Below are 15,384 nucleotides of genomic sequence, written 5' to 3'. Positions count from 1 at the left end.
TGACCATGTTATTCCTGTGATAAAATGCCATAAAATTCAAAGTTCCTAACGTGGGGCTGTTTTCAAATTCAAAATCCGTGGCCGCTCGCTAGCGCCTCGCTAGGCGAGCCTGGGGCGAGTATTCGCCTGGCCTTCGCTAGGCGAGGCAGAGGCGAACGAGACAGTAGCTGACTTTTCTATTCTGTTTTTTTTTTTATGTTTTATCATAGCCATGCATTATTCATCCTATCCTATTTATTGTTGTGATATTTCTCCGGTGTAATCTTCGATTGCACCCTGATTTGGTGTTCTGACATGTTTCTTTTTTTTTTTGAGTTTCGTAAAGGTTCACATATCCCAAGAAAAGGTTATTGGCTAGGTATTCCACTTTATTTGTGGGATACCCTTGTGGAGTTTCACCCTAAATTAATTTTTAATGTATTAATTTCTAATGTATTAATTTTTTAATATATTATTTTTAATAATTTTAATGTGGAGTTTCATCCTAATTATATAATTAATTGTAACACTACAACAAACAAGACCTTAGACAGCGCTTTTTTTAGCCTTAGACAGCGCTTTAAAGCGCTGTCTAAACCTCCGCTGCTAAAGGTTTAGACAGCGCTTTTTTAAATCTTAAAAGCGCTGTCTAAGCCCCCCCCCTTAGACAGCGCTTTTGAAAAGCGCTGTCTAAGCCCCACCCCCTTAGACAGCGCTTTGGCCAAAAGCGCTTTCTAAGACCCTCCTATTTTAATTTTTTTAGGTATACCTTAGACAACGCTTTTCAAAAAGCGCTGTCTAAGCCCCCCCCTTAGACAGCGCTTTTGCCTAAAGCGCTTTCTAATCCCCCCCTTAGACAGCGCTTTTTACAAAAGCGCTGTCTAAGGTATACGAAAATTTTTTAAGCTTTTGTTTTAAACCACATTTTTTCCAGGTTTATAAACCAGAATTTCTACCTGTTTTCAACCAGATTTTATCACATTTTATATATGCCATTTTGGCCTTTTTTCTACAATTCACGTAAACTAAGAAAAATTAAACACACGGTGAATGAATGAGACTATTTTATTAATCATATCAAGATTCATAATACAACTATACATATTTTATCTTATGTGGAGAAAAGACATTCCTAGAGACTTAGAAATTATTGATGTGAGGTAAAATAAGATACAAATTATACAATAATAACTTAAAGCTTTGATTACTCCTTAACAAAAAAATAATCAATGGGCGTATATCGGCCCTCTCTCTGCGACAACTTTTGCTTCTTGGATTTGCTTTGTCTATTGATTCGGTGCTTTTGATCCTGACTGAAAAAACATAGACCTATCACATTTTTCCCCTCAAACTTCCCCTGGAATGAAGTTGATCCAAGCATCTCTGTACATGCACTGTGGTGAGAACTTGCAGCATCATTACCAGAAGTTTGTACCTGGTAAATACGGCAGAGATGATAAATAGTAGCGCTAAAAAACATCAACATGCTCCTCAATCCGCCAAAGCAATTATTCGATTGCGGAAACTGACCTATATCAATATATGTCAGCTACTTCGAAAAATAAAGAGAGAAAAGGAGATATACCTTCTCTGCACCATCATTTTTCCAGAGAGTGCAGCTTTGGTAGAAATGAATTGCTTGCCTCTTATAGTAGAAGGCTAGAAGCACATGCCACATTATTTTTGTTCACACATACTGACATCTAGATTTCAGTTCTTGAAAAACATGCTACCAACATCTACCAAAGCCTTGAGCACTTGGGGAGAAGAATGGAAGCAAAAAAGTAATAATCATATTCCATCTAGTAATCAACATTTGCTATGAGCAGAGACTTTGTATCTAACTAAGGATGTGCAGCATCTTTGATAAAGAGACACTCCTCAAACAAGCATAATCTAAAACCTCAAGTCATCAAATCTTGAACCCATGCTATTGTGGAATGCTCTCTTTTCGGTTTAGGTCTTCCAAACTTATGTTAGCCTCAAGTCCCGTGTTCAAATTAGTAACCATGTCAAGGATATCAGATTTCAAAGAGGCTGCTAATGTCTGTCAGTAAAGCAGAAAAAACATGTTACTGTCTTTAGAGAGACGCAACGCAACAGAACTAAAATGAGAACACAGAAATTTCTTTGCAACTAAGACAGTGTACCTTTCTTTCCTCTTCTTTTTTGTGCTTCAGAACTTCCAAAGGCCACTCGGATACAAGTTTCTGAAGTTCATCCTTCATGCCTGACTTTTTGGCCTCAGACAAAGTCTAGCGACAATGAAATCAACAAAACAGAGAGTTAAACAAGACTATCCAAAGACATATACGACCTTCCACTCAGTTTACCAACACTCGTTCATATCATATCATTACCAAGAAAAAGTGTTCTAACAAATGCAATTAATGATATAACTATAATTTCATCCTCAGCAACTGATGTGGAACTAACTTGACTCTGAACTGAAGTATCAATACAAAAAGCTATAACTTTTTCCACAATTCCAAAACTATTCTTATAAAAACTGATTTGTACTTTGACCAATCTTTCCAGGGTAATAACATTACAATTTCATCTAGCGCTGTTTTATTTCTATTTGAGAAGCATTTCTTTGTTTCACTCATTGGTGAAGAAATTTATCACATAGGAAGAAGTAAACAACATACACTCCATACCTGATTTAGAACTTGAATGATGGCAACGGCGTCATTAGGTTTACGTTCCAATAAAAGGCCCTGCAAAATCATAAAAACAGGCTTAGACTTGCTATCAAAGTGGAACTCAGCTATAACATAATCAGCACTGGGAAGTCGAAACACATATCAGCATCGAGAACATATTTGAAGCAAAATCATATTAGGTAAAGATTCTCAAACTGGGAAAATTAAAAATGTTTTTCCATTATTTTTCTTTCAAAAATACAATTGATCTCTTTTTAAAGAACAGATTGATGAATACAAACATGTTTTAAAAGCAAAATAATTATGTACAAGATTGAGCAAAACTGAAAGATAACACACAATAAGTTACAAACACAGGTGTGAATGGATTTGCTACCTTGGCGCAAGAAAACCCAGTTGCCAAAGTGTGCTGCTTCATTGAATCAGATCTCAACTTTTCTATTTTCCATAATGACTCAGTGTCTCCTGCAGACATGAAAATGAAAGGCATAAACACTTAGTTCATCATAAGCAGAAAATATTTTTAAAAGCCCAAAAATCATATATAGCATGGTCTTGAAATCACATGATACTACTAATGTACTATATGTATTCATTGCCATCAAATTTGTCAAGAAGTTACTAATATAGTTGAACTAATTTATTTCAAAAATGATACAGACAGAGCAAGTCAAGGCACATTAGTCACAAAGTAATCTTTTTTTAGCATGATTCCTCAGTCCAAAATGCAAATGTGCAAAATGATCAACAGTATAACCAAATTCACAAATCTGGATGTGATTATAGTCTCCCTTTTGGGTTTCTTCCAATTTCCTAAAAGCTGAGAAAACACAGCTAGCCAACATTTGGGAAGATGCAAGTTCGGAGAGAAAGAAAAAATAAAGCCATTAAATACTAGGCAAATTATTGTCTCCATAGTTTTATGGATAGTTTAGTGTTCAATTTAGGAATAGCAATCCTCTTTAACAAACTTATGTTGAAGTTCAATAGAAGCTTATAGAATTAGGCAGACAAAAGACATCAAGTATGAGCACCTCTTTTGGCAGCAAATCTCATCCATGTATCAAATGAGGTTTGTCGTAGTTTTACACCAGCCTTAACAAACCTTTTCGCGTACTTATTAATCAACTCCCATTCATCTGTATTGTAACAAATGCTGCAAATGATTGACCCAGGTAACAGGTCAGAAAAACATACTTAAGAGAACAAAAGCAACATAACAAGAAAAGGTGAGATTCATAATTTGTCTAGTGTTGGACAATACTAAAAACCAAGCAAACTAACTGCATTGTAGGCTTGTAGCCTAAGGCACAAAGAGGCACCAAATTGCCTTCATACAATCAAATAGAGCTTTGGGGGAACTAACAACAGATCATGATTTGAAAATGAAGCATGCCAGCCAGTTTAAAGGGAATAACAATGAAATCAACAAAAAGTTCAGCAACTCCTTTTAGAGGTAAACACCATATTAAAATCTTATTCACAGAAGACCCTTTGTACTGCAAAACAAAATCATGAAAATGCAAAAAGAATGACATACCTAAAAACTATATCTGCCGTGCCCGGTTGCAATGGTAAATCATTCCTCTTCAAAAGTTTCATTACTTCCACCAATAGATTAGTATCATTGTGATTCTTAGCATACGTCTACAACAAAATAACAGTAACTTATCAATTGCAAACAGGAGAGAAAATCAAAGAAATTAGAGCATTAGAATGTCAAATAATACCAATATATGGTGTGCCGATGCAACACTTGGCGCCAATCCATAGACATTATGCTTCCACAGAGCCTTCTTTCCTGCTCACACATTAAAATCAAATAACCTTAAAATGCCATTTCATATCTTCAAATTTCATAAATGAAACAGCACAGATTAAAAATAATAAAATGCAAACACAAACAAACCATACCAAAAAAACTAGTAACAAAAAAGGATGCAAAAAAGTTCAACAAAGATTCATTTGAAATCTGTTTCCATAAAGAACACACCCTTTTCAGACCAAAAGCAATCCCAGTTTTTAAAAATAAAAAGTCTATACACTTTTCAGAAAGAAACCATGACTCCTCACAAATCCCAGTTTAAAAATCCACTTTTCAGAAAGATACCTTGAAATTGAATACTCAAAAAAAAGTTATATAAAGTAGCACTACCTTATAAACTAAATCAAATAATTTAATCCTACACAAACACAAGAATGCATTACAGTACTATCATAACGTGAAATTCCTGCATGATTCCTGCATGCTCACATATTCAGAAACTTCATAATCACTTTTTCTACATAAATAGTAAATCAGTAATTAAAACCTAAAATTTTTCACTTTCCTTATAACCTAAAAATTTCAGCTAAACACAATAACAAAGCTCACAATTGCTACAAAACTCACATGCAAGCTAAAATTTTGATCCCAATCCACATAATCAAAATCAAAAACCCTAAATATAAATCACAACATGAAAGCTAAAATTTAGACCCCAACCCAGAAAATCAACAAACACAAGAACATAAATCCAATAACCAAAAACAAAAAACCCTAACCTGAAGAGCAGACAACTGTTCAGCATGAAATTTCTCAATATTATCATTCAAAAACTTGAAATGATATTCAGAGCAAAGCTTCCCCGATTCCAAACAACCCCTAATCCTCTCCCAAGTATTCCCATTCGTAACCTTATTCTGCAACCAATTCGAATAATCCCCAAGCCTATACTCCTTATACCCCCGATTCGACAAAGCTTCACCCGCACCTTTGTTAGTAACAACAAACGCAAAGATCGTGAAAGCGAAAAGAAGAACAATAAGCAAGAACATGACGAGAAGATAGAACCACAGAAGCCATGAGACTCTGCAACAAGCACCGATTAAACCCATGAGAGAAACAACCAAGAGGAAAACGCCAAGGGCAATAATGGGTTTTTCTAAGAAGCGTTCGCATTCAGTGGTGGATTGTTTGTGGAGCCATACTCCCATGACTAGAATTGGGATTGAGAGGAGTAGGGTTAGGAAATTGAGGATTCCGATTAGGTTGTTACTGAATCGAATTAATTTTACACGCTATTACTAAGAAAGAGACGCCTTTCTTGTTTGGTTTTTGAAACGACTTATTCTCTATTTTGTGGAATAATACAGATTTTTCTTAAAGAAGTTGTGGATATTGGTTTTATTTTAGTTAGACCTTAGACAGCGCTTTCCAAAAGCGCTTTCTAAACCCCCCTTTAGACAGCGCTTTTGGTTTTAATTTTTTTTTTAATTTAAAGACTTTAGACAGCGCTTTATCAAAAGCGCTGACTAAGGTAAATATTTAAAAGCGCTTTCTAAAAGCGCTGTCTAAGGGGGGTCTTAGACAGCGCTTTTAGAAAGCGCTGTCTAAGACCCCCCCTTAGACAGCGCTTTCATTATTTTTTTGGAACATTTTCCGTGTTTTATTTTAATTTTAACCTTAGACAGCGCTTTCTTTTAAAAGCGCTGTCTAAGATGCGCTGTTAAAAGTCATTTTTGGCGTAGTGTAAAACTTTGCCTTTGAATAAGTGATCTTGGACCTCTCTTTGTTGCCTTACGATTACGATATTACGGTCATGTCCCGCGAACGTGGGGATACCCTTAGCAAAGACCCTTCGGTTAAATCATCATAAAATAAATTATAGTCCCTCGGATGTTGCCTTCGAATATACAACTTTGTCCCTCGATGACCCTCCGATGTTGCCTACGGTTAAATGATGATAGTCCCTTCGAATGCTAAGGTATCCTCATAACTGTTGCCTTCAATGACCAATCGATGACCCTACGATGACCCTTTTACATCCAAAGGATAAAACTACTTATTTCTCAATAATAAGGGCAGTTTTACCCTCATAAGGATAGAAAATGCCCGTAAAGACCTTGGGTCGGTATAACTCTTAATTGCTGGCTCACAACTTAAAACATTTTTTTGCACCTCACACCTTTCAAAATGCCTTTAGAAAATCACCACTTGGTATACATTCATACTAGAATCATTACCGAGTTATATTTTTCTAAACAATTTTCAAAACTAAAACGGGATAACCACTTTGTATACATTCATACAAGAATCATTACAAAGTTAAATTCTCTTTTCAAAACAATTTTCCAAACAATTCACAAACACTTTTTTAGACAAAAATAATATAAGTGATCGAGCAATTAAGAGCCCATGGATAACCATGGATACAAAGGGTGCTAACACCTTCCCTTTGTATAATGTACCTCCCGAACCCAAAATCTAAATTAAGGTCTTTCCTGTTCTTTTCCACCTTTCCTTATTGGATAAAAGAAAAGTCGGTGGCGACTCTTGCTAACCGCGACATTGCGATAAAAAACACAAAAAGTCCAGTTCACCGTATGACACTTTGGGTCTATATTTGACAGGAAGACTCCTAAGAATCTTCTTAACATGATCCACAGTAGTAAAGCTTTTGTTCAGGACCTGAAGTCTAGACACAAGAACTTGAAACCTTGAGAACATTTATTCAATGTTCTCATCATCTTTCATTCTGAACAACTCATATTATTGAATCAGAAGATTACCTTTAGCTTCTTGAACTTGTTGATTACCTTCATAGGTAGCACATAAAGATTCAAAGATAGTCTTTGTAGTAAACTTATCAGTGATCTTTACATACTCAAAATGAGGCAAGGCATCAACAAGAATGCCTCTCACTCTATGATGCTTTCTATAAATCCTTTTATGATCCGGAGTGAGAGACTTTCTATCAGAAACCATTCCAATACCATTGAATTTAAAGCCAATGCAATCTTCCAAAATATCCCATAAGTCATCATCCAACCCAATTATATGAGTGTACATCTTGATTTTCCACCATTCAAACTTAGTGGAGTTACCACTGAATGTTGGTGGTTTAGCAGTATACTTGTTTTGGACATATGTACTTTGATCATGGTTGTTATTGCCACGAGAAGGACTCCCAATTGAGATAGTTTCACCATAACTATTAGGCATGATGAAACAAGTATTTTTATCAAGATATTTTCTATACCACGATTATGTGTTTAGTACATACCATGCTCTGATACCAACTAAAGGTGAGAGAAATATACAATAAAGGGGGTTGAATTGTGTATACTTTAAAATGTTTTCACTTCTGAACCAACAAGTTCAGATTCTGAACAATGTTCAAACTCTAATATCAGAACAAAACACAACAACAAAAATATAATGTTCAGAAGTAAATGCAAACAACACACAAAGATTATTCCAGTTCCTCTCCTCAATTGAGAGTAGTCCAATACCATTTTCTCAACAACAACTTTTCACTATAACCGAATAAGTTATGATTTCTCAAGCATACTTGCAAGATACTTTAATGCTCAATCAACCTAGAAAGAGACTTCTTCTCAAGTCCTTATACAAGAGGGTTCCTTGCTCAATCAACCTAGAAAGAGACTTCCTTGCTCAAGTCCTCAGACAAGAAAGTTCCTTGCTGAATCAACCTAGAAAAAGACTTCCTTGCTCAAGCACGCAGGCAAAGGACTTCCTCTTCTTTAAACAGAAGTTTAGTAGATAAGATAACTATTATACCTTGATACATAACCAAAAGTATAAGAGTTATGCAACAATCACAAAGGTTTTTAACCTTTCTAAGATTTCTAACGTAATCAAGATAAGAAATCTTATGATCTTAAGCATTAACAATTATAGAAATAATAACTCAGAGTTATGTTAATGATCTTGCAATGCGTTATGGTCTTGTAACCTTCCTTTGAATCTTCAACTTCCTTTTATAGAGGTTGATAAATAATCGTTGGAGGATTTGAACATAACGAGCAAACTTAGTGAAAAAGTATGTCAAGAGAGACGTTGGAGACTTGCATCTTGTCTGAAGCTTTTTCCGTTGAATAATGGCATAGTTGAAATCTCCTTTCGAAGTACTAGGTATCTACAAAAAGGTAGAACATATTGAAGATATCACATCACCATTCCCTGAGCCTTGTAAAATGAAACCCTAGTTGACTCAGTCCAGAATTTTGGGGCACTGATAAGATAAGACTTATTTGGTACATTGTATGGATCAAATGCTTTCCATATCTTCAGAAACTGAGTTGTCATCAGAAGTTGGGTCATGAGACCAAAGTCTGATGCCTTCAGAGGCGATAAAGAAGTTCAAATTATGATAATTCAGAATCAGACTTTAAATTACTTCTCCACAAATGCTTTCAATCAGGATAGATTCTAAGCTTGTGATCCTGCACACTTGAACAACTTACTAGAAAACATTATTGCTCTTTAAATACTTTTTTATCATCAAAACCTTTTAAGGGCATAAATCAATCTTATTCCAACAAAGAAGAGCATAAAGGGTGAATAAAGTGATGTGCATTGTGATCCTTTACAATGAGAGTATGTTGAGGGCTCGCGGGGAAGTCATACTATAAATAGATCATGTATAAAACCAACTGGAAGTCAACTGTCAAGTATGTCGACTTGAAGTCAATTGTCTACCGCATCTTAAGAGGTATTTACTTGTGTTAGTTTCCTGATTTCTTACATCCATACATTGATCAAATTAATGATGTGGTGAAGATGGAAATCGTGGTTGTAGGGCTATTGTAGTTTTACTTGGATGAGGCGAAAAGTCATGGCCTTTGATTCGTACGTAGCTAGATACTCAAGTTCATCAACACCCTCAAATATTTCCCGATTTATTTTATGATACGGTCTCTATAGTTAGGAATGTGTTATGAGTAGAACACTTGTATGTGTAGGGTATTGATAAATGGATGACGATTCCTAATATGGATTACCCTAGTGTTTGTAGATACAATGTTTTATTTGTCTCCCTGTCCAAAAGACTTAAAATCACATTTTCCCCTCTTGCCTTAGCTCCACCTATGTATACGAGCAGACATAAAATCATTATTGTTGGTTTTGTCAACAACAATCATTGAGTTCAGGCAAAGTTGAAATCTGATTGTCCATTGCCTCCAGTCACTAACCGTTGGAGACAGAACAATACTGAAGATGCAAAAGCATGAGAATCAGACTGTGCGGGACGTATTAGGCACTGAGAAGACGAAGTTAGGAAGTCATCCTAATTTGTTTTGTATTCTTATATGTAGCACAATAGTTATTATATGTATATATTTTTTCCTGTAGTTTCTTTATCGAGTCAGTTATTCGAGAAAAATTAATGTAGAAAAAAGTGAAAAAAAATACCTCACTCACTGTATACCGAAAATTTCACATTTTTGGAATTTTGTCTTTATTGAAAATTTTATAAGTTTTAGAAGTTTCGATGGACTTTATACCGAAAATTAATACAAATGTCTTTACCGGAAATTTTAGAAGTTTCGATAGACATATATCAGAAATTCCAAATTGTCGATACTTTTACTTTTGTTTCGGTGAAAAAGTATAATTTTTGTTAATTGGCAATAAATACTTCAAATTTCTGATACGAGCATACATTTTAAAAAATACCAATATTTAATGAAGAATATAACGATAAAATAACTCTAAATATGGAGGTGCCATGTATACCTGAGAGGTGATCAAAACCTCTTTATTTAAGGGTGGCATCTTGCTTAGATGGCCTCCGGCTTTACTGATTCTTTAATGGGCCAAAGGATAGTGGAATATCATTATATAATTGGGTCGTAAAATGTCATTTTAGCCCAGGCAGGAACAATAGATTTCAAGATGTCTACTACTAGTGGGTTTAGATTTGTGTATGGTAGTTTTAACTTGCCTAAATCAAATTCTAAAAGTCATGATGTAAAAACTTCAAATCTCGAATGACTTGATCGTGTTGAAAAATAAAAAATCATCATTTTAGAGTATAGTCATTTTTTATTTTAGTGCACATAGTAATAACAATCTAATAGTACGCTCTATGTCCCTTATGGCATGCTCATTGTATCTTTATTAGATGTGGCTTCCATCATAGATCTTAAACTTAGAGGTGGAGTCTTAACCCTTAATGTATTTACTAAGAGTTCAAACTTTTTTTAATCTGATTTGAGTTACATTTAATATATTTAAAACAAGTTTTTTTTAAATCTTATTTGAGTTACCTTCGGTATATTTAAAACATAGTTTAAATATGTATTTTATTTTAGTCTTTAGTTTTAGTCAATGTAATTTTTTTTTGTTTGGTTTTAGTCTTTATAAATATGATTTATATTGAAAATGATCTTATAATAGGCAGGATATTTGACTTTATTTATTCTAATATTTATATTGGAGGGATCAATTCCTATATTACTTGCATTTTATGGAGTCAATTTTAATATAATATTTTTTTTTTTATTCTGGTCTTTAAAAATACATATTATGAGTTGTTCATTGATTAATGTTAAATTATAAAGTTATTATTAAATTCATGAAAATAAAGAAGAAGGCAACAAAACTCATGAATAACATCTTCGTGCATATGGAACTATTATAAAAAGTGTGTTATGGTTTCCCTCGGTTGTTCTTATACTCTTATATTGAGAGGAAAGTCATAATGGACATGAACTCAATTTCCAACAACATCATTTTTTTATTTTTTTTTTATAATTGGATAGTGCGTCTCACTTTTCCCCTTTATTATACTCATCACCGAGATAATAGATTTAATCTTTTTTACAGAAAGGGGGCTAAAGTCTAAGAAAAGAAACTACAACAGAATTAATCGGGGAATAACATTCCCAAACAAATTACTAGCAATAATGTGATTAAGTAACGAAGGACACTTCTCAAAAATGCACATAGGAGTCGACTAAGTAACGAAGGACACTTCTCAAAAATGCACATAGGAGTCGACTGCAATCTTCCTTCTCTAGCTAATGCATTTGCACCCATATTGACTTCCCTGTAGACTTAGTCTTACTATCTTGATTTAGTAAGATAACTGAGAGAAAAAACATTGTTATTGACTTTTTTTAAATTTTCTATATTTTTATTTTAACAAGTATTATTTTAAACATAACCTAAATTGCCTATTTCTGAAACAAAAACATTCTTATGCACAAAAAATATGCAATATTTACATCAATTGCAAAGCTAAAATGACACACACTCTTTTTTTACAAAAAAAAAATGATTAACTAACAAAATCAAAAACCAAAATGCAAATTCTTGAACGGCCGTCCAAAAGTTTTCTTTTGTGAATTTTGTAATCGGTCGTTAAGGACAAATAATTTTAACCACATTTGAAATCAGTTAGGATAAAAAAAACATTAAATCTCAAATCCATTGATCTCAACAACAACAACAATAATATTAAATCTTCAAAACATTGATCTCAACAACAACTTTTTACTAAGAAAAATAAGATTAACTTTTCTTACAACAACAACAACTATTACTATTACAACAACATTTAAAATTCAATTTCAACAACAACAACAACATTCAAACTTCAATATCAACAACATGCAACAACAACCCCGACAACAACAACAACAACATTCAAACTTCAATATCAACACCATGCATCCAAAACTACCACTAACATGAATAATTTATAAGCATACATGAATGTCACAAATAATAACCCTTACTTTAGGGGTAATAATTTTCGACATTTTACTTCTAAAACCATGCAACATATGGTATCCTTCAACATCTCTACATGTTGGAAAAAATAAATATTAGTAAAAAGTATACAAATGTAAAATGAATAAATATATATTACTAAGTCATATAAAATATTTACTTACTAGTTTTTCCATATCCCATTTTGATGATCATAACGAATAACATGCAAATCGTCTGAAGCATTTTCTTTAGATGAGAGACGCACATGTGTTAGGAAATAAGAGATCTCAAAATTTAAATCTTGATTTTCAATACTATTAGGAATATGTTTTCCTTGTAAAACATTTAACCATCTTTTGATAGAAGGATCATTGAAATAAAAAACTTATTTTGATTGGGATTCTATGATGAATGGTGTTTTCATACAAGTTGTATTTCGAAGGTCAGCCAGTGCGAATCCTAATTCATCGGTTTCTACACCAGTGTTATTTTCAATCCACTTGTAGTTAAATAAACACTTTAAAAATAACATAATCAATCTCCAAAATCTTCTCAATGACCCTAAATCATGCTCTAGATACCAGTACATGATTTTTGTCATTGTAAATAGAGAAGTACATAGATTCAACTCCAACCATAACCCTTTTATTTTGTATGGTACTACGATTATCCTTTGATTTTGTATAGAATGAAATTTTAGTAATGCCATATGCATTCAAAGGCATTACATTAAACTTAGGCATATATCCATTTAATAGTCTCAGATGCACTCCCATCTTTAGAAACTCTTTCATTAAACTAATTTATGAAAGTTTTGTTATACTCTGTCAACATCCATTTTCACTCATCCGAGGGAATTTTTCTTCGATAAGATTTTTGTGAGCGGACAAGTAAGGCTGAACTTCATAAATGTTATTCATTATATACAAATTTTCTTGAAGAAATACATCTCGGTACATTGTCTTGACATTTAAACCTTGAGTACCTCTACCTCTATATCTTCCAACATAACGATATTTAGGAATTCCTATAGAGTTTGCTTCTAACAAATATTTGGAAAATAAAACTCAATAGTTTCATCTGTGATGTACCGTTCTATGATCTAAGCATCAGGACATATTGGTGATTCTTCATATACACTTTAAAGATCTTCATGTATCACTCTACCGCATACATCCATCGTAAATAAACTGGACTATAAAATATAATCTCCCAGACTAGATGAACAATTAAGTGAACTATAATGTAAAAAAATGATGGAAGAAAATACATCTCTAATTGATAGAAGATAATTGCAGCCTCATGTTCCAACTCATCTAAATTTCCAGGATCAATGACTTTACTATATATAGCATTGAAGAATACGGACAATCTGGTTATAGTTACCTTTAGACATTTTGGTAAAATGTCACGGATAGCCACTGGTAGAAGTTATTGCATAAAGACATGATAATCATGATATTTTAAGCCAACTAATTTGAGATCTTTCATCGACACAAGTTTCTTCATATTTGATGAGTACCCTTGAGGAACTTTGATACCCTTCAAACAATCGCAAAAGCTTTTTTTCTTCTTTAGATAGAGTGTGACATGTTGGGGCAAAATATATTTTATTTCCTATTTATTTTGGGGATAACTCTTGTCATATATCCATCACCATCATATCTAGATAATAATTCTTACTATCTTTTCTCTTGTCTTTAATGTTAAGAAATGTTCCAATAAAACTATCACACACATTTTCTCCATATGCATCAACCCAAGACAATTTCTTTTCCATGACATTACATAAAGACAATGTCTTACCACGATTCTTTCCTTATTATTTTTTCTGGAATTAAGTGTATGAACTTTGAATGAAAGTGCAAAAATAAAATAAAATAAAGTGCAAGAAAGTTAAAGATAGAAGAGACTTATGCTAGTTCTTGTTTCCAACTTAAGGGAACATCTAGTCCCTTCAAACCTTGAACGATTTTCCATTATGTTAGATCTTTTGTACAAGCCTCGCACCAATATATCTCTTACAATCTTCTAACACATACACACCAAACCAATGTTGGACTTTGAATCAACACAATTCAAAGGAGATTTTCACAAACACCAACAATATGGTGGACTTTGAATCTCCCCGAATCAAAGAACCTTTTACAACCTAAACAGAAAATATACCACTTTCTATTTGCAAACACTTTTAGAAAATAGACACACTTTATTTACAAATTAAGTCACCACACACTTGGTGATCTATTACAATACTTTGACAAATTTAAATAAATGAAGTTGTTCTCAAACCAATTTCAATAAATGAATGGATCTTCTCTTTCAATGTACAATTAAATAATATGTGAATCTTAAGTGGTAAAAAAAATTGAATGAAACTTTTTCAATGATATGAAAGTTTATTAATAAAGTTTCATTATTTTTTGATGTATGAAAACTTTGAAAATTGTTTGAATTGTATGCGAATTTTGTATGAAATAGATTAATGTAAAATCTAATAAAATTGGTTTAAATACATCCTATGATTCCTCTAGGATTTGATGTAATGTCATGGAAAAGATTCATGAACAATTGCAATGAACATACATCACAATACTTCATATTTTTCACTTGATAGTCAATCAATTGTCTTGTTTCCAATGTTAAAAAAACTTGCAAAAATAAAGGAGCAATCGATTGTACAAATTAAGCAATCGATTGACACCTACAAAAAATCAAAATTACAAGGCATAGAGTTCCATACAATCAATTGTCCTATATGATTAATCGATTGGCACTTCCAAAATATTCAATTTTGACATGAAGTGGCACCCAAGGAATCTATTCCACCATATGGTCAATTGATTGCACTCTTAAAGAAATTGAATTTTTGCCTCTTATAAGATGGGCTTGAATGTAAATAATGCATAAATGTTAAAGAAACTTTAGAAGGGTTTAGATGAAAGATTTTGAGCAGCTAAATTTTATAGACATATGAATTGCCATTGTATCTTATCTTATGATCCAATCCTTTTATTTCCAAAATATCCATAAGCTTATACATGATTGATTCTTAATTTCATTCTTTTTCTTCTTTGATGTTTTTTACTTGATAAACTTTTGTCTTCATCAAAACTAACTAAGATAGATGATGAACATCTTTTTTTCACAATCTCCCATTTTTTTATGATGACAAAATATATTGATGTGAAGTTTTTGTTTGACACTTTATGATCCTTGTATCTTGTATATCTC

General features: G+C 33.0%; 1 protein-coding gene across 1 annotated transcript; it reads right to left on the bottom strand.

Moving 5' to 3' along the window:
- Positions 1-1,605: 1,605 nt before the first annotated feature.
- LOC127091507 (uncharacterized) lies at positions 1,606-4,882 on the bottom strand. The gene is made up of 10 exons (XM_051030168.1): positions 4,854-4,882; positions 4,689-4,755; positions 4,560-4,617; positions 4,376-4,446; positions 4,186-4,292; positions 3,680-3,801; positions 3,022-3,110; positions 2,640-2,699; positions 2,130-2,234; positions 1,606-2,026 (listed from the first exon to the last, which is right to left on the bottom strand). Exons 1-10 carry the CDS (start codon positions 4,880-4,882, stop codon positions 1,910-1,912), a joined length of 825 nt encoding a protein of 274 aa, XP_050886125.1. The 3' UTR covers positions 1,606-1,909.
- Positions 4,883-15,384: the final 10,502 nt, after the last annotated feature.

This window comes from Lathyrus oleraceus, chromosome 6, assembly GCF_024323335.1.
Source record: "Lathyrus oleraceus cultivar Zhongwan6 chromosome 6, CAAS_Psat_ZW6_1.0, whole genome shotgun sequence".
NCBI classification, from domain to species: Eukaryota; Viridiplantae; Streptophyta; class Magnoliopsida; order Fabales; family Fabaceae; genus Lathyrus; species Lathyrus oleraceus.
The sequence above is the reverse complement of the archived record's forward strand: the minus strand, read 5'-3'. Positions and strand labels throughout refer to the sequence as shown.